Source organism: Mus pahari, chromosome 7 (assembly GCF_900095145.1).
Source record: "Mus pahari chromosome 7, PAHARI_EIJ_v1.1, whole genome shotgun sequence".
Classification (NCBI taxonomy): Eukaryota; Metazoa; Chordata; class Mammalia; order Rodentia; family Muridae; genus Mus; species Mus pahari.
In genome coordinates, this window is record NC_034596.1 from 979390 (window position 1) to 1003619 (window position 24230).

General features: G+C 39.7%; 1 protein-coding gene and 1 non-coding gene across 2 annotated transcripts in view; one reads left to right on the top strand and one right to left on the bottom strand.

Moving 5' to 3' along the window:
- Positions 1-24230, top strand: part of Rbks (ribokinase) — an 80860-nt gene that overhangs the window by 2044 nt on the left and 54586 nt on the right. The window contains exon 2 of the mRNA XM_021202270.1: positions 21613-21745. Within this exon, the coding sequence (XP_021057929.1) occupies positions 21613-21745 (133 nt within the window). The remainder of the gene's footprint in view (positions 1-21612; positions 21746-24230) is intronic.
- Trnak-uuu lies at positions 6487-6559 on the bottom strand. Its single transcript has one exon. It is a non-coding gene; the product is annotated as a tRNA-Lys (tRNA).

The window sequence follows — 24230 nt, forward strand, 5'->3', positions numbered from 1 at the left end:
AAATAGTTCCATCAAGAACATACAAAGTTTAGGGTTGTTACTCAGTTGTCGGGTACATGTTTAGCGTGGGCCAAGTCCTGGGCTCAATCCACCACCTTCTGAGAAGCTTAACCATCACACACTAAAGACAGCCTAATGTCTCCTAAGGTGATTAGTCTTCAGACTTCAGGGCATGAGGGATACGCAGAGGCGAAGGCTAATTTTATGATGTCAGAATTTTAAAATTTCAGAAGTAGAGAAATTTTAGGGGCTATTGATCCTAACCCCTCGGTTTATAGATATATATACTTATAGCTAGGGCCTAGAAACTTACATTATGGATAAATGTCCTAATTTCCCTTGTCATTTTCTTATAAAATATTTGAGTTACTATTTTTCATACGAGTCACTAATTAAAAACTATTCTCTAGACTACTAATTTCCATAGATCCACAGAATTTTCTTTAAAAGTTTTCATTATCTGGTATATATATATATTGTTTTTATTCAGAACCCTGCAAAAAATTGGTCTGGCTCTGTTTGTAAAATATGTGTCATGGTTATATCAGTTTCCTACTACTGCTGAAACAATTTGCCATAGATTTGATTGACTTAATATTATTACAACTCTGGAGGTCATAAGTCTTGCTTAGTAATCACTAAACTAAAATCAAGGAGTCAGGTCAGGGTCCTTTCTGGGGGATGTTTTCTTAATGTTTATAGCTTCTCTGTTACTTTTTTAGTCAGGTCCCCTTCATCTTAGTAGCAAACAATAGTTGGTTAAGTCTTTCTCATGTAGCATCACCCTAACTCAGTCCGTGTGCACTCTAAGAACCCTTGTATTACACTGATCCCAGCTAAATAACTCAAGATAATCTCCTTCTCTTATTATATCTTATTGGCTATTCACTACCTAAGTTCTCCTTTGCTGTATACAATATATTTCTAAATTAGAGAGATAACAGTATGCATTTTTTAAGAGCATTTTACTCACACTGTATATAAGCATCAAATAACCTTACACTATCACTTCGGGAACCTTTGGGTCTTTTCAGTCCACCCTCACTCACATTTGCATATGAGATGACCAAGAGCTTAAACAGCTCACTTCTGATCACACAGCCAGTCAAAGGAAAAATGAAGGTTGGAACCCAGAACTCCCAGACTTTCTTTCCTTCCTATCTTCTGTCTCTAAGAGACCAATACTAGTGCCTTTTTATGTAAATTCCATGTGGATATTTGTAGTCTCTGTATTCACTGTTTATCTTAGACACTGATAAAGAATAACTAAAGAGCTTCAGATCTAAAAATAGCATCTTCATTACTCCATTACTCTCATTTTATTCCTGCATTTAATATAGCTAGCCTAGACATCATGCCTGTACTATAGAATCACTTTAGAAGTAAAACTGCTTCACTAAGCCTTTTTGGAAGGCATCCAAGTCCAACTCACTTTATATATTTCTGCATGCCAGACACTGATAATTCAATCAATGAACTTTTTTTTTTAATTTTAGTTTTCTATGTGTAGTAAGCTCTGTGTAGTAATAATTCTTAAAACTCCTTCATTCATCCAGCTGAATTTTATAATACCCATCTGTGTTTATTATTATCCTTTCTTCTTGCACACTCACGTCTAAGGTTTCATTAGGTTTCATGTTGTATCAAGCATGATGGCACATGCCTGGAATCCAGCACTTGGGAAATGGGAGGGGGAAAAAAAAAAACCGACTTCAGGGTCATCCTCAGCCACACAAGGAGTTTAAGGCCAGTCTGTGCTACATGAAACCCTCCCTGTCTTTAAAAATGGTTTCATGTTACAAAGAAAAGAGAAATCAAATCTGGTCTTGGGAAAGATATGAAAATACATGATACTTTTTTATATGTTCAGTTTACAGACCTACATTAATTATGCTTTAAGTTCCTATTTTTTATAACACGTGTATCACCCATTTTTTTCAGTCATTCAACTAATTTTGATTGGATTTACACTGTGTACCAGTTTCTGCCCTAGGTAGAAAAAATACACAGACAAAAAAAATCTGCTTTGTAAAGCTACAGAGAGAATGTATCAATGAAAATAAGCAAATCATGTGATATGCTAAGTTAAATGCTAGAGAAGAAAATCACACAGGGGGTAGGAATACTAAGTTTAGATCCCTAGCCAAAGAAAGCCTCACTGAGAAGTGGGATTTTGCATAAATACCTAAAGTAGGAAAGAAGTGAGCCATACATGAACTAAAGAACACACGTGACTGCAGAACACTCCAGGCAAAGGAATGGCATATGTAAAGGCCCTGAACACTTAACAGGAAGGACTGCAGTATTTGAAGAAAAGCCGATTCGGGGACAGGGATCACAGTGAGTCTTAAATTTTTAGTGGAAGAATGACATAATCTGACTTATGGACCGTTGTAGGGTCTGTGGAGACTGAGGACAAGAGTGAAAGCAAAGTTAAGAACAGACACATTTGGAGTTGGTCTCAGTAACCAGGTAAGCCTGGAAGCACTGTAGGTGAAGAGCCACAGATGTTTGTTGTTATATTTAGAAGGGAGTGGAGCTAAAAGGATTTGCTGAGGGTAACAGGCCAGAGATTACTCCAAGTTGTATGACTGCAACTGCAAGGGGAATTGATCTTTGCAGAAATGCAGAAGATTGTATAAGGAGCTCAAGGTTGATGTGTGAGGGTTGAAATACCCATTAGGCATCTGACCTATTAGACTGAAGAGGTCAAAAGGGCAGATATGAGTTTGGCATTCAGAGAAGTACAGTCTGGAGATACAAATCTATAAATGTGTCATTGGTGTATAAGTAATATTTAAAGCTATGAGACACGATGAGATCACTGAGCTCTGAACTCCAGGAGCACTTCAGTATTTCGGGGATACATTTTATTTACTGCCTCCCTTTCAGCCTATGCACTCCCCAAAACTCCCAAAAACATAAATTTAATACACGTTTCCAGAGTAATTGACTGTGATGTCAGCTAACACCTATGATGCCTTTTTATGTGCTGCCAATGAGAAGCGGGCAGCGTCAGAAGAAACACTCAAACATGTAACTTTGAGCTTTTAGCAAATCAGAAGATGCTTGCTTAATTCTCAAAAGACTTTTGTAGATATTGGAAAAGTGAAGAAGAAAAGAAAAGAAAAATCTTGGGGCTGGAGAGATGGCTCAGGGGTTCAAAGCACTGACTACCCTTCCAAATGTCTGAGTTCAAATCCCAGCAACCACATGGTGGTTCACCCATCTGTAATGTGATCTGACGCCCTCTTCTGGTGCATCTGAAGACAGCTAGCTACAGGGTACTTACATATAACAATAAATCTTTAAAAAAAAAAAATCAGCAATTAAGAGCACTTGTTCTTGCAGAGGACCTAGGTTCAGTGCCCAGCACCCACACTGGATGGCTCACACAGCCTGTAACTCCAGTTTCAGGGGATCTGACGCCCTCATCTGCCCTCCATTGGCATCAGGCATATGCTAGGTGCACACAGACTTAGAGAGCAACACTCTCCTGCCCTGCCCTCCTGGAGCTGTAACATGAAGCCTAATAAAAGGGTTCAGGGAGAGTAAGGGGAAAGCTAACAGAAATTTCCTTTTGATGCCTGCCTTGTAGTCTGAGTTGGACTAAGCATATTACCATATTTAGACAGGAAAATCTCTTTTAGGTCACATTTTCTGTAAAGTAAAAATCAAAGAAATGTTGGTCCAAAATTATCTGACAATTCCCAATATTTGAGGGATATAGATATAATGCCATTCTTCATAATTTCTACTTTTTTAGTTTTAAAAGTTTGCCTTTAAGTTGCAAGTCATATTTTAAAATCAGTACTTTTAAATATGTTCCTGTCACCTGTATTCTGTTATGCCAAAAGAAATCATGAGAAATTTTGATACGTTCAGTGAAAAGAGATGCTTTAAAAAGGAAATTCCAATTGACAAGAGCTAAGCTGGGTGTGATGGCACACACCTGTGATCCCAGCTCTGGAAAGGTGGAAGCGGGAGACAGGAGTTCAGAACTAGCCTTGACTATGCAGGGAGTTCAAAGCCTGCTTGGGCTACATGAAACCCTACCTCAAAAAAGGAGAGAGGAGGAAGAGGGGAGGGAGGATACATCATCCCTTGTACCTCTTCTGTGTTCTGGAGAGAGCAAAGGTGAACTCCAGTGAATTTTGCTCCAGTATTTTGATGATTTGTATATAATATTGAGAGAGTGAAGGGGCTGGAGAGATGGCTCAGTGGGTAAGAGCGTTGGCCACTTTTCTAGAGGACCCAGGTTCAATTCCAGCACCCACTCGGCAGCTCACGACTCTCTGTAGCTCCAATCCTAGGGGATCTGGCACCTTCAAACATACATGGAGGCAGAACACCTACCGTAGCTGGCACAAGGCCCCTGGCACATCTGCAGCAGAGGACTGCCTGATCTGGCCTCAGTGAAAGAATTCATACCTAACCCTGGAGACTTAAGGCCCCAGAGAGTGCCGAGAGGGATGTGGGGAAGACATCCTCTTGGAGACTGAAAGGAGAAATGGGATGTGGAACTGTGGGAGAGCAGACCAGGAATGGGTAGTGCCTGGAGTGTAAAGAAAAATAAAAGTAATAAAAATAAATCTTTTTTAAAAAGAGAGAATGAAAATATGCTAGACACTTGGGATGCTGCAGTTAGTAAAGCATGACCCAAACTCTGGAGCAAGTACCTACAGGTTCTCTAGAAGTAGAGAGACCTTACAAGTACCTACAGGGTCTCTAGAAGTAGAGAGACCTACAACAGGAGAAAGGTGCTAAAGATGGAGGATTCCAAAATGATCTGAGATGAATGACTCCAATACAATCCTTCCATTCTTCATCATACTTAATCTCCACCTTTAAAGCCTGGAAGGACAAACTTTCTTTATATTATATTACAGGCCATGACAAATTTGTAAGAACATCTTTGAGCATTCAGATGAGCATCAACACTTCCATATGAGCATTTAAAACTTTCAATGTCTTTGCCTTACTTCACAGTTATTCTGTGACTTGCTTGACTTGAAGCATGTCTTACACAGCTGCAAAAGTCAACTACAAATCATCTTTGTATGTGGTTGGCTTGTTGTCTAAATAAAACTTTAGGGTTTTGTTTTTGTTTTAGGTCTGGGGTTTTTTTTGTTTGGAATATATTGTTTTACTTTGGTTTTGGGTTTGTTTCCCAAAAACATCACATCTTGGGTACTGGCTTTTTCTTTTGTGGTTGGAAAAATATCTTGAAATACAATTCTATAATGTTGCACAAAGTAATTTGTACAATAGTCTCTTAAATGTGCTCTAGTGTGTGTGTGTGTGTGTGTGTGTGTGTGTGTGTGTGTGTGTGTATTCTGATTAAGAGTCTTCATTTTCTTTTTTTTTTTTTCTTTTTTCTTTTTTTTTAATTTTTTTTGGTTTTTCAAGGCAGGGTTTCTCTGTATAGCCCTGGCTCTCCTGGAACTCACTTTGTAGACCAGGCTGGCCTCGAACTCAGAAATCCGCCTGCCTCTGCCTCCCGAGAGTCTTCATTTTCAAGTGAGAAAGAAAGGTATGTTTTTCAGTTACCTGAGTTTTCAACCAAAGGTCTTACAGAGTCTTAGCTTTAAAGTTCATCAGGGCCATCTTGGATGGTACATGCTTTTAATTGGAATCTTAAAAGATTCCAACATGGGGGCTGGAAAGATGGCTCAGTGGTTAAGAGAGCTGACTGCTCTTCCAAAGGTCCTGAGTTCAATTCCCAGCAACCACATGGTGGCTCACAACCATCTATAATGTGATCTGATGCCCTCTTCTGGTCTGTCTGAAAATAGCTACAGTGTACTCACACAAAATAAATAAATCTAAAAAAAAGTCTTAAAAAAAAAAAAGATTCCAACATATGACAGGTAAAGACAAAAGTTCAAGGTCAGTGTCAATTATGGTGCAAGTTAGAGGACATCCAAGTCCTATCTCAAGAGTGTTAAACAACAAAAGCTAGCATCACGCACGCCTTTGATCCCAGCACTTGGAAGGCAGACACAGAGGTTCTCTGTGAGTTACAAATCAGTCCGAGGTACATAGTGAGACATGTGCATGTCTCAAATATGAATGATAAAGGTAAAGTGTATTTTCCTGTCTTCAAAGATAAGTATTTCTTTGGTTTTCTGATAAAACCAAAAGAAGATAGATGTTATATATTATCTAAAATAAGAATAATAAAATAAGTGCCCTGTTTGTACTTGGGATTTCACTGCACCTTGCTCAAGATAGCCACTTAGTGAACATGGATGGAGTAAAGCGATACATGCTTGCACATCACACCCTCACTCATTCCTGATCCTATAATAGAATACCTAAAACTGGGTCATTCACGAAGGAATGGCCGACAGGGTTTCTCTGTATAGCCCTGGCTGTCCTGGGACTCACTCTGTAGACCAGGCTGGCCTCAAACTCAGAAATCCACCTGTCTCTGCCTCCTACGTGCTTGGATTAAAGGCGTGCGCCACCACTGCCCAGCAAAAGAACCTGAACAGGGACTTGAACCTTGGACCCCCAGATTAAAAGTCTGATGCTCTACCAACCAAGCTATCCAGGCTCCTGCTGTGGTGTCTTATACAGGTTCACCAGTCCAAGATTACTTCATGTGTCTAGAAGTTTATAAATTTAAGAATTATATTAAAATTACTGTGTATGATAGATTTGTCTTTCTAACTATCGCCATGCTTATTTTGCTTTTATAAGCTGTGTATTGGATGCTATTTCATTAGTATATTCAGTCAAGAATTGCTATGTTCTCTAGCTCAGCTCTAAGCTATTTTCTTTCTTGTTTGGCTGATGTTAATAAAACTATCCAAATATTATAGTAATTAAAACTATCCAATTATTATAGTAATTAATATCTGCCTGGTATATCATCTTTTCCAACCCTTAATTTAACCATTAAATGTGTTCCTTAATAACATATACCCAGAGTTTAGTCTTCTGTGAATTTGTGGAGTTTTTTTGTAACTATAGTTTTTTTCTCTTTGTACTAGCAAATGTAATCAGTTCACATTTATTATGTTATGATGTAGATTCATTTCAGATATTTCTACATAAACTGCTCCAACAGAAATATTAAAAGATGGCAAGGTACCTAACCCACCCACATTAACTATTTAATGTCAGATTCATTTCAGACATTTTTACATAAACATCTCTGTAGAATACTGTTTGTCAATTTTATTAAGGTTGTACAGCATACCTTACTTATTTTTGTGGAATGACAGAATATTAAGATTAAGTTAGCTGTGTTCATATTTCACATTGAAGTTAAATGATTTCTTCTGATAGATTGTATTTTATACAAAAAGTGGCACATCCAAAGATTTAAAAAGAAACCTATTTCAGAGTATTCTGTCCATTTGCAAATTTTTTCTCTGAACTCTAGAAAAGAAACATCATTATTTGATTTTTCATCTCAGCATTTAGATTCTTTAAAAGTGTAACCAGAGATAGACCTGGTGGCTCAGATCTGTAATCCCAGCAACTCAGGAGGCTAATTAAGGCATTAGGATAGTGAGTTCAAGGCCCACCTAGGTTACAGAGTAAGCTTAGAGCCAGACATCCTGGGCAGCTTGGTGAGACCCTATCTCAGAATAAAAAGTCAAATGAGGCTAGACATAGTTCAGTATGAAAGAATGGCAAAATGGGAAGGTCTGGTGAGCCAGTGTGATGGCATAAGAAACTGTCGGAGGGTCCTCAGTGTGAGGCTATTCTAGACTATATATCTACACTGAAGCTTGAAGAACCAAAGTATAATGGCCAGAAATTACTCAAAAAGTGATAAAACTGAAATAAAACTCTAGGAATAAGCTACTACTTATTACTCTGGAATATTACTCAGGTGTATCTGTGGATACCTTAGTCATTCCTGCTTTATGTTAAAACCTAACTCTAAGCTGGGCATTCTGGTACATACTTGTTATTCCAGCACTTGGGAGGCAGAGATAGAAGAATCAAGAATTGAGGGTCATACTTGGCTACATAAAGACTTTGAACCCTACTTTAACCATGTAGGACACTGTCTCAAAATATATATATATATATATAAGCAAATAAATCCTAGCTTTGCCATCTTTTAAGCAAACATGGGATGTTTTTACAATGCCTATGATTCTAGTTCTTATACTGAAAAGAGATGAAAACAAGTTTTCATGGCCTTTTTGTAATGATTACTTGAACTGAATGTCATAAAAATATATTTGTTGTAGTACTTCCTGTATAATAAGATTCAAGAAATAGCATCTGCAATTAATTTATTGCTTCAACAGAAGTTTGTTGAGGCAGGGTGTATATGGGAACAGTCTTAGCTGTTAGGATACAGAAACGAGGATGGCTCATGACATGAAAGAAACTTCACAGATGACTAGAGACCACAGGCACAGTACCTAGCCCACCCAGACTGCTGCATTACAAGTTCTGAGGGAGGCCATAATGAGCTCAGTTTCAAGGATGTGGACATCTTAGCAAAAGTTAAGACGTAAGGGGAAGAACTTCCAGGCATAGCCAATAGGCTGTGCAAAAAAAAAAAAAAAAAAAAAGATTTAAAATATACTTAAAATTCTAGGAATAAGCCACTATTATGATAGGTCAATCCCTCTGGGACATGAATTTATTTATTTTCATTAACTTATTCACTTTACATCCTGACTGCAGCCCCTCTTCTCCCAGCCCCAAGCTCACACCCCTTATTCCTCCTGCCCTTCTCCTGAGAGAAGGGGAGGTCTATCATGGGTACCAGACCCCACCCACCCACCCACCCCCACACCTCTGCACATCAAGTTCCAGAAAGACTAGGTTTATCTTCTCCCACTGAGGCCAGACAAGGCAGCCCAGCTAGAAGATGGAGATCCACAGGCAGGCAACAGACAGGAGACAGCCCCTCCTATTGTTAGGGAATCACAAGAAGACCAAGCTGCACGTGTGCTCCTTATGTGTAGGGGGCCTTGGTCCAGCCCACGCTTGCTCTTTGGTTGGTGGTTCAGTCTCTGGGAGCCCTCATAGGACCTGGTTAGTTAACTCTGTCGGTCTTCTTGTAGTGGAACATGAATTTATAAAGCCAAGGAAGTTGTAAGATGGAATAAACTACAGGTCTTTGTAAGTATAGAACCTGTTTCTCTCAGTGTTCAATTGTAGTTGCTACTTAACATGTTCATTTTCTGAATATCTACTATAATGGTCAAATTTTTTAAAATCCTCATTTGTCAAAGCACAATAGCAAAGACCTGAGTTTAGTTCAGCCCTTATGACAACTATGGGATTTTTGATAAGCAAGAACTTTACCAAATTCTTAACCTTTTCCCCTAAAACAGAGGTAATGATAATGCCCATCTAATCTGCTTTACAAATATTTAGTGTTGATTTAAATATAATCAGTTCCTGATTATTCACAATGCCTACTCAGCCTGCTTTCAAATATATGGTTAACTTCAAATATAATATAATCAGTTATTGATTACTTATGATAATGGAAAACGTGATCACCCAAAACCAGAAATAGTAGGTAAATGAAAATTTAATAATTAATTCTAAAAATGCACTATTTTTCTCATGATTTATCCTTCTAATTATATTTGTTAAGGATGAAATTTAAAATCCATTTTTATTGCTTTAAACTACACCAGCAGATGGCAGGAAGATGTAGCCCAGATAATTATAATATGGTGACAGAAGTCATTTTGGAATTTAAATTTTTACTATAATTAATTGGCAAAATAGAAAATAAAGTATCGGTTCTTTAGTTATTTGTCTCTCTCTTATGTTTCAATATCTGTTAACTGTATCTGTTCCTAGGTACCTAGCATACGTGGGTATAACTCCCATCTATCCATATGGTGTCCTTTTACCTATATGTCCCTCACCCCAGTTCTACATTAAAACAACAACAACTAAGGCTACTTGTCTTTGTGAAATTGGCTTATTTTACTCAACATGATGACCCCCCAGGCCCACTAACTTTCCTAAGGATAGTGTATCATTCTTTGGGGTTGAGGAAAACTTTTTTATGTATATATACCACATTATATTAATCCATTCTTTTACTGGCAGGTACCTAAATGACACCCTAACTTGGCACTTGTAAATAGCACAGCAGTAAGCATGTATATTCAGATAGTAAGCTGACTTGACTCTTTGAGGATATACCTAGAAGTGTCGCAATCATTTATATGGTTGTATAAGATTTTATTTATATATATATATATATATATATATATATATCAATGATATATATATATATCAATGTGTAAATTGTTATATAAGTTATATATTACAAATTGTTATATATAAGTAAAATTTAGAAGTAGTATCATTAACTTTGCATTTTGTGAGATTCTTGTGCCTTGCCAATTTCCTTTCTGTTTTCTCTGCCTCCTAGCTTCTTACTGCATAGAACCCTCATGGAAACCTTTGCCATCTGTAGCTGTCAGATCCTTACTTCCTAACTCCCAAATGCACGTTTATTTCCTTTGCTCTCTTCCTGTTACAGCTTCTAGTTACAATATTGATCCATTCTCTACCTCTGTATTTGAGCTTCTTTCTCCAGGACTGTTCTTGGATGAAAGTAAGGAGTGGAGGGGGGAGATAAGGCACACACACACACACACACACACACACACACACCAAAAAATGATACTGGGGAGTATCTTTTATTTTTAGGTATGTTGGTATTTTGAGCTACATGCCTCTCCCAGTACACTATATATTCAGATCTTCCATACCACCTTAGAAGAGTAAAATCAGTAGGTCCTTCTTATCCCCATTATTCTGATAATTAATTCTGGACTGAGATTAAAAGGTCATCTTATAATTACTGTTCCACGTTGAACCTTCCATAACTGGCTTTCTTTTCCCCTTGGGCCACTGCCCTGCAGACTCCCCCTGCCTACATGATATTGTGTTGCTGTTATGTGCAGAGGCATCTGTCATCCAAACTGTTGCTGTACATCTATTTTAAGGAGGAAACTATTCATCCCCAAACACTCCTTACACTTTTGTAATAACGACTACCAAACGTATGCCCCACCATCAATAAAAATAAGTAAAAAACAACTTCTTCAAAAACTGAAAGCAGGCAGCATGGGAGAGGAAAACACATGGCTAGGTCAGTCCTGGGAGCACATTCCTGACCCCAGACGAAAGGAAAAACTCAAGGAATGTAAAATAATAATCCCAGAGAGGTAAGAAAACAAAGTTCTTAGCTTGGACAGTGGACAGACTAAGAAAACTAGAATTTTCACGGAAAGGTTTTAAAGTCCCATAGGATCTACTGCAAATGCCAAATGGATATCTATAGAGAGAAATTCAACTAAGCCAGCAACTCCTTGATCAATATAAATTGATCATTTTTCAGGAACTATACATGAGTAGGAGATTGATGATTCTGTGCAACCAGAAGCATTGTTGAACCTTTGGAACAGTCTCTTGAGATCCCAGGACCACAACCTAGTTAAAGGGGTAAATCCACCCTCCAGTAAAGATTACTTTAGACCCATCCTAACATCTGAACAGCAACACTTAAAAGGATCCTGCTAATCCACAATTTATTTAACTGCCCTTTGGAGAAACAAGAATAATTAAGATGATCAACTGTGATACCTGCAAAACTTAGCATCTAATCAAAAATCATTAGACTTTTGAAGAATCAAGTAAATGTGATCCATAACCAAGAAAGGAAAAAGGGGCAATCAGAAGTCAATAATAACAGAAATATTTGAATCAATACAGATGCTAAAAGAGTCATAAATATGCTCAATAATTCAGAGGAACAGGGAAAGACACGGAGCCTCCCATGCCCAGGAGACAATAGACTAATTTGGATTATTTTATAAAAGAAAGAGTGAGAGAGATGCAGAAAATTTTTGAGGAAATGATAGCTAAAATTTTCCAAATTTTATGAAAACGTGATATTTTAACTGAGAGATTAACTCTAAACAGGATAAGTAGTATAAAAGCACATTGTAATGAGACTCAATGCAAACCCATTACAAACAAAAAGCATCAGAGGTAAAATATACATGACATATGAAAGAACAAATGTTTAATTCCAACTTCTTGTCAGAAACAGGCAAAGACAATGAATTGAGACTTTGGAGGCTGTAATGTCGGGGAGTGGGTGGGGTACACATATATGTTCAAGTGTATGAGCCTGTGTGGGGGCATTCAGAAGCCAGATAGGACATCTACTACTTTGCCTCATTTTGCCTTGAGACAGGGTCTTTCACTGGATTCACATTTTCAGTGAGGCAGGCTGGCCAGTGAGCCCTCAGGATCTACCTGTCTGCCCCTATGACCCAATTCTGGGGTCACAGGCACAGGCAAAATGATTCAAACTCAAGTCCTAATGCTTACAGAACAAGCTCTTACCCATTGAGCCACCTTTTTCAGCTCCTGTAATGAAACCTTCAAGTGCTTGAAAAACAAACTATTGACATAGACTTCTGTGTCCTTTATATTTAAGAATCAGGGGCCCAGATATGGTGGCACATGGCATAATCCCAACAGAGCTGGGAGGTCACATGCTCTAAGCCGGCCAAACCACACCGTAAGTTTGAAGCCAGACCTTGGTGAGAATCTGTATAAAACAGCAAAGAAATGACCTTTGACCATCATATTTGTTATATATGAATCACTTGGCCACTAATCATTTAGTGTCATTCTTGTTGAGCAAACTGACTATCATTGCATAAAAGTACTTGTGTTACAGCCGGGTGTGGTGGCGCACGCCTTTAATCCCAGCATTCTGGAGGCAGAGGCAGGTGGATTTCTGAGTTTGAGGCCAGCCTGGTCTACAGAGTGAGCTCAAGGACAGCCAGGGCTATACAGAGAAACCGTGTCTCGAAAAGCCAAAAAAACAAAAAAAGCAAAGTACTTGTGTTCAGTCAACCTCTGTGCACCAAAGGGCAAAAATGGTGGACTTTGTTATAGGTATTCACCATAGGAAAAGCATAGTATGTATGAGTTGGGTCTGATTCTGTCCATGATTGCAAGCATCCAGGGGTGTCTTAGAACTTGTTCTGGAGGTGGCTCAGTGGTTACCAGAGACTGCTTCTCTTACAGATGACCTGAGTTCAGTGCTCAGCACCTACCTTAGGCAGCTCCCAACCATTGTGACACTTGCTTCAGGGGAATGCAAGCTCTTCTGGCTGTGGGTACCAGCACTCATGTAAACAAACACACATACACAAAATGAAAAATAAAAGTAAGTCTTTAAGAAAACAGCTTATTGATCCCAATGAGTAAGGAAGGACTACCATATCCACATAATGTCTCTGAGCCTATCAGCAGAGCACAGACCCATATCCCAGCCAGCACTCAGGAAACAGAGAAAGGAGGATCATTGCAAGTTCAAGACCAGCCTGATACACGTAGTGAATTGCAGGTCTGCCAGGGCTACATAGTAAAACCCTATCTTAAAAACATAAAAAGAAAAATGTAAAGAAGACTTCTGATCCAGAAATTTAGTGTTTCTTATCAAAATGAATAATACTTAATAAGAATTTTAATTGGACAGGATTAACATGATAACAGGAGGTAGCACGTGATCAGAAATTCAAGAGTGAAATAAGGGATGTCAAATGGTGACCTGGGAGAATACCATAACAGTCATCTTTATTGTCTTTCTGATCAGCTAGCTTTGTCCACATATAACCAATTCAATCAGTTGAGGTCAAACACATGACACTAAAACACTGGCCACCTCTGCTTGGAGTGTTATCTACTCTGAGGTTGAGGTAGCTGCATCTTAAATCAAAATGACTCTTAGATAAGGGTTAAACCAACAATCGTCAGAAGCAGCCAACCACTTAAAGCATAATTGATAGTTTATTTCTTTAAAAAAATCATATATATGTCTACAAGTTCAGATTAGAAAAAAATGCATTTTGTCTTGTTTTGAGACAGCATCTTCCCTATGTAGCCCCAGCTGTCCTGGAACTCCCTATGTAGATCAGGCTGGCCTCAAACTCACAGAGATCCCTGCCTCTGCCTCCTGAGTGCTGGGCTGAAAGACATGTGCCCTGCCAAATGCCCACCAGAATGCAATTTTAATTAGTAGCTTAAGATCTTTTTATACAGAGAAATATGTTACTAATCTGATTGTTAAATTATTGACAAATATACATATTTATGCATTACAGTGTAATGTTTCAACACATGTTTATTTTGTAATTATCAGGGTATATCTATTATTTTAGAGTATACAATGTATACTCATCATATGTCAAATGGTGACCTCACCATATTATGGGTAGAACACAGGCAGTTAGTCCTCTGTCTTAGAGTTTCACTGCTGTGAACAGGCACCATGACCATGGGAAATCTTAGAAGGGGCAACATTTAATTGGTGCTGGCTTACAGGTTCAGAGGTTCAGTCCATTATCATCATGGTAAGAAGCTTGGCAGCATCCAGGCAGGCATGGCACTGGAGAACCTGAGAGTTCTACATCTTGATCTGACTGCAGGCAGCTATGAGAAGGGTCTCAAAGCCCACCCCAGCAGTGACACACTTCCTCCCAACAAAGCCACACCTCCTAGCAATACCACTCCTTATGGGTCAAGCATATTCAAACCACCACATCCTCCTGTTAGGTTGTGGCTTTGTAACAAATCCCACCTCTCCCCTCCCATCTCTGGTAACTTCCTTTCTCCTCTATGTCTGAGTTCAGCTTTTAGGTTCCACAAATAAGTGAGCTCACATGGTGTTTCCCACCCATCCTGGCTTACTTCACTTACCACAGCACCCTCTAAGTTCACTCGTGGTTTTGTGAATGACAACTTGATTTTGAAATTGCACTTAACCTTTAATTGTGACATACACAAATGCTGAGGAGAAGAGAAATGGCTGAAAAATACAGGCAGCGGGAATAATTAGTATGAATTTTAATTAGGCATTAACTAATGTACAATCTCTTATCATAGAAGCTTATAATATGTCAGAAGCTTGCAGCCAGAAGAAAGGGTCAATGCAAAAGCAAAAAAGGCAACATGTTTCTTGATTTTTGCCCAAGTAGGTATTAGTGTGACTTCTTTGGTTAAGACTTGTCATCTTCCAATCACCAGGTCATCCCTTCCTTTTGTTCAAATAATCTCTTGAGAACCTGTAACAACCACCTCATTGTCAAGAAGTTTAAAGCAATTGATAAGTTGTTCTAGTAACACCTGTCAGTGAATTCACTGTGAACATAAAACCCTGGCATTTCAGGAGTTGACAAGTATTATTAAACTGTTTTGCAAGAGAAGAAGCTGGTTCAAAGAGGGGAGAGCTGTCAAGATAATGAAATCAGTAAGTGGGTCAGGCCTCTTGCTTCAAACACCATATTCTAACCACACCGCCTCACACGGCATTCCTTTCTGTCCAGTTCAAAAATGCAACATTTTGTAAGCTATGAATTTGTTCTCAATTTAAATACGTCTTGTGCATGTTTTTGTCTGTTGAGATTTTTCTCTTTCAATCAAAAGTTTATACTATTTTAATTTTTAAATGATAGCAACCTTGTTTCTCTTTTTCTTGGTCTTCTCCCCACACACACTCTCACTGCTCCCACATGGAGCATCTTAATTTGTCTGTCTTTGGCATCTAGCTAAGCCTTGGGTTTTTTTTTTAACTGAAGGGCATCCATGTGATGGTGCTGGGAGAGTTAATCTTCATTGTCAACTTGACCGGATAAGAAAAGCATAGGGCATTAGTACAGCACACCTTTGGGCACATGCACGAGGATGTTTCCAGGAAGGATCAACTGAAGGAAGTAGACCCACCCTGAGTTTAGGCTGCACCATCCCATGGACTTGGGTCCTAGCCTGAATAAAAAGAAAAGGCAGCATGTGCTGCAGGCCTTCTTCCTCTGCTTCCATCTGTGAGCACATCTGCCCGTATGTGAGCATCCTTCTCACGCTCCTACCTCCATGTTCTCCCTACCTTGATGGGCAACTGTACCCTCACCATCAAACCATGAGCCAGTATTAGTGCAGTTTCCCCTATGTTGCTTATCACAATAAGAAGAAAAGTCACAGAGACATCCTTTATCCAGGTGATGGCGCTGTGTGTGGGTACTTTCTTTTTTTTTAAGATTCATTTATTTTATTTATTTATGTGAGCATACTGTAGCTGTATTCAGACACACCAGAAGAGGGCATCGGATCTTATTTACAGATGGTTGTGAGCCACCATGTGGTTGCTGGGAATTGAACTCAGGACCTCTAGAAGAGCAGTCATTGCTCTTAAGAGTTAACCTTTGAGCCATCTCTTCAGCCCCATTTTTTTTCCTTTTTTTTTTTTTTTTTTTTCAGCGTGTGGGTACCTTCTTAAACTTGGTGTAACTTCCTGATAAATTAGGAAAGCTAATTCAAAGTGAAGTAGAATTTACAATTTAGGAACACTTCTATTTATAACTAATGTTCCAGTTTCTCCTCTATTCTCTTTAAAATTATTTCTTTAAGAAACACTCCTGGATTACACAGGAGCAAAGCTCAACACAGAGGATTAACACACACTCTAGTGAGCACTGTAGAGGAGTGTTGGGGACACAAAGGTCCTTATGCCCACCAAGCACTAGGGAACAAGGAATGTTAAACACAACCTGGTGACCTTTTTTGCTTTCTGTAGAGGCAGACCTTCCCCAAGCTCTTACCCCACTCTCTTCCCTTCTAGACTGCTGCTGTCTATAGCTCTCAGTGTGTAGCCTGTCATCGCAGGGAAGGGGCTGTTACATGTACTTTATGCCCACTGACCCGATGCTGTCTCAGTCAGAGACCACAGTAGATTCTAGGCCCTTTAGTTAGAGAGCACACCCTCACAGTCGCATGTACTTTATAAAGCAGATTCTAAGTCAGCATTTCTCAACCTATGGGTCATGACCCCTTTGGAAGTTAACTAACCCTTTCACAGAAGCTACCTAAGACTATTGGAAATATCAGATATTTACATTATAATTCATAACAGTAGGCTGGTGAGATGGCTCAGTGGGTAAGAGCACCCGACTGCTCTTCCGAAGGTCCGGAGTTCAAATCCCAGCAACCACATGGTGGCTCACAACCATCTGTAACAAAAATCTGATGCCCTCTTCTGGAGACAGCTACAGTGTACACACATATAATAAATAAATAAATAAATCTTTAAAAAAAATAATAATTCATAACAGTAGCAAAATTACAGTTATGAAGTAGCAACAAAATAATTTTATGGTATGGGGTCACCACATGCAACTGTATTAAAGGGGTGCAGCTTTAGGAAGGTTGAGAACCACTGTTCTAAGTCACACTTTAAGCTTTATTGTATGCCTAGGTTAGAATGATTGTTGCCTGGAAACCTTTTCCCCAATTGTTCTGTGTTTTAAATATGCTGGCAATGAACTGCCTGCCATCAAACTTCCCAAGTCTGATTCAGGGTAACAGTGTCGATCTGAACCAAATTTCCATTCTCTCCTCTTGCCATACGGTCTGTGTCCCTGCCTGTGTTCCTCAATGGAGGAAACACAGGCAGGGGCAGGGGAGTCAGAGCAGGGAAGAAAGAGCCCATGCAAAGATCATGGTGGGTGTGAGGTGCTGGCTGCCAGCCCTGACTCCCTGAATTCAATCCTCAGAACCCACATGTTAGCAAGAGAGAACTAATCTTTGACCTCCATGGGCTGTCCTAAGGATCATAGCAAAGAAATGGAGAAGCTGTAGGCAAGGCTCCATTAGTCTGTGTCCACAAGAAGCTAGTTGCTACCAACAAAGAACAGGTAGCTAAAAAATAAGGCAGAAGGACAAATGAATCTGAAGTGGTATACCTTAATTCAGTAATAGATTCTTTCCATATAGATCTAAGTGCGTAAGTATCCAATATACAAAATGAAGGTCAGGTCTGATGGTACAGGCCTATACCCCAGATACTTGAGCAGCGAAAACAGAACTCTAGGGACTATCTGAGCTATAGGACAAGTTCAGACTGGACATGAATCTGGAAGAACACTTGCCTAGCATGTGTGAGGCCTTATGTCCAATCCTGTACTGAAAGCAGAGACCAGTAGAACATGAAGGTTTTGTTCCCCACTCTTCTCTGTGGGTGCCAGTCATAAGCTCATTTTCTGTGTGTTTCCCTCTTGTATGCAACCTTAACAATTACATAGTAAATGAAGCTGTTGCTGTCAACCATAGATGGTGTATGTGATAGTGGTCTCATAAGATGTCCTTATTGACATAGCCATCTTGGTTAGTATAAGTATATGCTGATACTTGACAAACAACAAAATTACTCACTTCTCAGAATGTATACTTGCCATTAAGCAGTGCATATCTGCACACTTACCTTTTTTCTCTTCAAAAGACACGGTGAGCTTTTTTCCTTTTTCTTTTTTCTTTTTCTTTCTTTTTTTGTTTTTGTTTTGTTGTTGTTTGTTTGTTTGTTTGTTTTTAAATTGCTAGAGATTGAATTCAGGGCCTTACACGTACTAGGCAAGTGCTCTATCACTGAGCTACATCTCCAGCCACTTTAAAAGATAGGAATCAGATCGTATGATCCTGGATCTGTAACGAGTTTCACTCATCTTTCACTTGTATCTGGCTTGAATTATAACCTTGTCAGCAAGATGATTCTACCCTATAGAAAGTACATCAGAAAACACTCAATGTGAATGTGTAAGTGATGGTGTATTCTATAATTCTAATTCTTGGTTATAGAAGAGGAATTCTGGGGGCTAAAGAGAAGGCTCAGAGCCTAAGAGTGCTTGCGGCCCTTTCAGAGGGGCCAAGTCTGTCCCAGCACCCACATCTGGCAGCTCACAACCACCTGTAACCCCAGCTCTGGGGGATCTGACACCCTTTTCTGGCCTCTGAGGGCACCAGCTCTCTCTCTCTCTCTCTCTCTCTCTCTCTCTCTCTCTCTCTCTCTCTCTCTCTCTCTCTCTTTTAAAAGTGAAAATAAATATTTTTAAAAGGAGAAAAGGAAAGAAAAGAAAAACCTGAAGCTGGGAGTGAAAGCACATGCCTGACATTCTAGCACTTGGGAGATAAAGACAGGAAGCTTAGGGGTTCAAGGCCAGCCTCAGCCTTAGAGTGAGTTCCAAGTCAGCCTGAACTAAGTGAGACTGTCTCAAATAGGAGAGGGAGAGGGGGTGGAGAAAGAGAAAGAAAAGAACCTTGCTAAAAAACTGGAGTATAGTGGGCAAGATATGGCAAAACATGGAATTGGTGTTGTCAGACAGTTGTATGGCCATGGCTGCTAGTTTCCTCTTCCATCCCATAATCAGCATCTTCATACACCCAATTCAGAAGCAAAAATGGATACTATACAGATGAGACAAGTCATCAAGTCTGCTGTGTGGCAGACACTTTGGATGCAGTAAAGAGCACGCCAGACTCAATCTTTGTCCCTTGGCGGGGAAAGTTAACAGCTGGAGAAAGAAAGTGGTAAGGGCAGAGAAAAGATGGAGAAAGAAGAAAATAGTAAAATGCCCAAGACGTGAAGCTGCTCAATGACTGCTGAATTAATTCCACACTTGCTAGTATCCACAGGTTCGTGTTACTATTGTTTGTTTAGAAATGACTCGGGGGACTGGAAAGATGGCTCGGTGCTTAAGAGTATTGTTGCTCTTTCAGGAGACTGGGGTTCAATTTCCACCACCCACATGACAGCTCAGAACCTTCTGTAACTCCAGGAGATGTGATGTCCTTTTCTGGCCTTCATGGGCACTGCATGCACATAAGGCACAGACATACATGCAGGCAAAACATCAATATGCATACAAATAACATTTCTTCAAAGAAATCACTCTATATCCTAGCCATATCTTCTCCTACATAAAGCACACATGCATGCTGCCATAATTTCACCCCTCACCCTCTATGCATACATATCCCATAGTAACCTAGCAGTATGGGTTTCATGGTTCCCCACAGCTGACAGTAAAAAGGACACTTGATTCAAAGCAGTGACTTGTGACCCAGATAAATACAGCAGAAGTCCTAAGTTTCTCAACGTCATTATCTTGCAAGTGAAGTTATTATACCTGTTTTGCCATGTTAGATATTGTGCTTTTTAAGGTTTTACACGTCTTTGGTAGCAGAATCAATAAGACAAGAATTCACATCGATACTCCATCACATGGGTTACTCACCGCTGCTGCTCATAACGGAATCCTAAAATGTTTAAGATTTCTGATGCAAATCAAAATCCCATCATCACTGTCATTGCTAAATTAAATGACAGGATAATAACATTACATTAAAACCATTTTTCTCTTGATTGAGTACCTTTTTCAGAAGTGAACCTTTTAGATGTATATTTTTTTCATCAGTACTATAAATGCATGTAGAATCCTAGATAAAAATAGCATTGAAGAGAGGAGGAGTGGGATGTTTTCACATTATTGATGAGTCTCTTGAATCTCAAGCATATTTGACAGCACAGTGCTGGGGAGTGGAATCATCTCATCTGATTTATTGATGGTTTTAGAAGCATATAGAGAGGCTCATGGGTTGATCTTAGTCTTTACTGAAACAAATGTGCATCATGTCACCCACTGCAGACAAGCTGTTAGTGACCTGGAGGGATTGGTGTTGTTCTGCTACTCTAGTCTAATACAGTATGTGCTGGTTGCAGATACAGCATGGCCTATTAATGAATACAAAGCTGTAGTCTCTTCAAACACCATAGATTCTCATCCAGTCTCCGTGCTTGGCCTTTCTTTCCTGTAGAGAACTTTTCTTTTCTTTCACGTTGGTCCCACCTGCCATCCTTGGCCCCCTTCTTTGTGGCTAGGCAGCCAGTCCTCACTTCACTTGTCTGAAATGCCTACCATTTGAAGTGAGTCATTTCTTTCCATCCTCCAGAAATGTTGTTTCCGCAAATCTTATCTTTTAAAGTCATGAAAACCTTTACCTGGAACAAATCTCATGTATTGCTTCCCATGAATAATACTGTCACTGTTGGGCATAGAATTATGGTGAAGTCATGCTTAGCCTCTCAAGACACTAATGGAAATGGGGGCAAGATGAGCTGGGAGTTGATGACTGAGTCTTAAGTGCTGAGTGGACAGGACAGGGAGGTCTACTTTTATATGATTGTGATGCTCTGAAACCTAAACCCAAACTTAGTACTTAGCGCTCCATCGTTTTAAATAGATGTCCTTTTGGACATCATGCATAAATGACACAGTATGCAGGGCAGAGTCTGCTCCTGCCCCACCCTCAAGGAAACAGAGTTCTTTTAGTACCAGAAATCCCTGCTTCCCTCTCCAAGTCCCACACTTGATACTCACTAGAATCATGACATACCTCCTGCTTCTTCTGAAACTGACAGAGAAGCCCATACCCTTTCCTTCAGCCTCACTGCCAAGTTCCAGTGTAAGTAAAGCTCTGCTGTGGGCCGGGGACTATCCTGTGAATAGCCCCAATGCAGTACAGACACCAGCTGTCATTTGTAGTGCAGCTACAGCAACTGGAAAGGAGAGGAATTCTCTGGAGATGTGCTGTGTTATAATGCAAGCTGAAAAGAAAGACTGTCTTCCTGGCAGCTCACTGCTTGCTTAAGAGTAATCAGAGCTCTAATAATAACCTTTCCTGGTCTCTCGAGAATGTACACTGATTGCAATTACCAACATGCTTTGTTTTCTTCTCCTTAAATTATAATAGTCTTACTTCTCGCTTGCCAAAAACTGGAGAAACCATCCACGGACATAAGTTTTTTATTGGCTTTGGAGGAAAAGGTGCCAACCAGTGTGTCCAAGCTGCACGGCTTGGAGCAAAAGCGGCCATAGTCTGCAAGGTAAGCCATATAGCATTGGGAAGGGGCCCAAGGCAAAGGCTGGTTCAAGCTCATTGTTTCTGTTTTCCTTCACAATTATATAATGAACACTTTACTGGGGGTAGTGGTGGGTACCTATGGTACCAGCTGCTCATGATGCTGCAGGGTCAAGTTCAAGGCCAGCCTCAGCTACATAGTGAGTCCCTCCCTGTCTAAAGAAATATTACATTTTAGTAACATGTAGTTATCTGTGATGATTTGCATCTACTGCTTCTGGCCAGTTACACAACACCATCACTCCAAAGGAAAATCTCTTGTCCATTTAAGCAATTTCTTCCTAATTTCTGTGGCCACCAATCTACATTCTGCCTCTATGAACCTATCTATTCTGGATAGTTCATATAAATTGGCTGTGTAATATATGACTTTTGCTTTTGGCTTCTTTCACTGTTTTTGAGGCTCCTTTATCCATAGCATGTATCAACATAACATCTTTTTGAATGGCTAAATATACCTTTAGGTGGATACCTATCCATCAGTGAGTGTGTTGCTAGACTCCTGGACCGTGCCCACCTTTCTGATTGTTTCTCAGTAGCCTGTGACTATGCATCCACATGCACCTCTCTGAGTACCTGTTTTTAATTCTTTTGAAGGTGTGTTTGTAAAAAATCTAAGTAAGAGTGATTAGGCTTTCTTATGCTTTGTATGAGTTTCTCCGTCGATGAACCTTCTGGGAAGTAGCAGTCCTCAAATCACTTGATGCTGTATTCCCTGAATCCAGTGAATTTATAGCCAGCACATGCAATGTGAGAGGGATTAACCTGTTCCCTGGGGGTCTAGAGCCACTTCTAAACAGCCTGAGTCACCCTGCACTCAGGGCCTCAGCCGCAAACCAGCTCTAGGATCAGCCCCTCATCACTAAGCCTGCCTCTCATCATTACCACTGCACCGTGAGTGCTAGCAGATCTAGGTTGAAATGACCACACATAACTGACCCTTGGCATCCTCCTGCTTTCCGTTGTATAGAGAAGGGGTATGTAACATCAGTAATCCTATTGAAATAATTGAAAATAATTGTATTTGGCTGTCAAAAGTTTCCAATTGTATATAGTTCATGTCATTTGAAGGTGGTAACATTCTGTTATTAGAAGGTAAACTTATTTGAGTTTAAGTATAAGGAAAGCTGAGTTTGAATCTGCCCAGCAAATGATAAGGAAAAAAAAATTAGAAAAGCTGTCTATTGTGAACTATATAGATTTTACAAAAAAAAATCTGCAGAAATATCATTTCTGCATTCCTGCAGCACTTTTCTCTCAGTGGGAGCCTGTAAGGGATGTGTAAACCATACAATTGTCACTTCATCTGCTAATGAACTGTAGTTTTATTTCTCATTTATGACCAGCATATCATTCTCATGGCTTTTTGGTCAGAAACGTCACAGGAAAAACAAAATTCAAAATAAGAACCACCTCTATCATTAAGATTGGTCCTTAGGGATTTAAAATGGTAATACAGCCAGTCAGGAAATAATTGTGTTCTAGAAATGATGGCACAGTGAGAGGGCATTGACAAAAGTTTTACACTGACTTATCCCATCCTTGATTAGAGATGAGATCTAGGTAACTACCCAGTGATGCTCACAAAGGGGCTCACACTGGGAAGAAGACAGGCTTTCCTGGCAGGAGAAAGATGGACCTAGAATTGGTTTGGTAACTAGGTATCCTGAGTGGCTGTCCTGGGACGAGGGGGGCTCCCTGGGACAGGGAGTAGAAAAGACAATGGAGCACCCTCCCCCTTTTGAATGCTGAATACAAAGTATTCCTGGGCCACTGAAGTCAGTTCTCAGCCTACTCTTCAGATTTTGAGATTGTTTTTATTTTAGGTCTATAGAATGGAAGGCAAAGATAGAAAGCAAAATAGAAATATTTGTGGGGGGAGGGTATAGGAAACTTTCGGGATAGCATTTGAAATGTAAATAAAGAAAATAATAATAATAAAAAAATAAAAAAATTTAAAAAATAAAAAAAGAAATATTTGAGTTGTAGAACTAAACTGGGGAAGTGAGACTTGAAATCACATGATGAATGTGAGAGGAGCTGGGAGGGGCTGTGCTGCAGTCCTGAGGGCGACTGAAGGGAGGAGCTGTCTGCCTCACTCTGCTCAGTGGACTGGATGGCTCCTGCCAGCACCTCATGCTTCCGGAGCATCTTCTGAGCTCTTTTAGTCACCCGTGTCTGCTTCACACAATTTAGTCCATGCTTTTGCATGGGAAAACATAAGAAAACAGATTTCAAGTGAAGCTGCCCCAGGATAAATTTGCTTTTGTACCTTGGGACTCTAAGGCAGGGGTTTATTTAAAACATTAAATTAAGAAAATTGTGTGTTATTCTTAGTCTCCTTTTTCTCAGTCTCCTTTTTTTTTTTTTTTTTTTTTTTTGGTTTTTCGAGACAGGGTTTCTCTGTATAGCCCTGGCTGTCCTGGAACTCACTTGGTAGACCAGGCTGG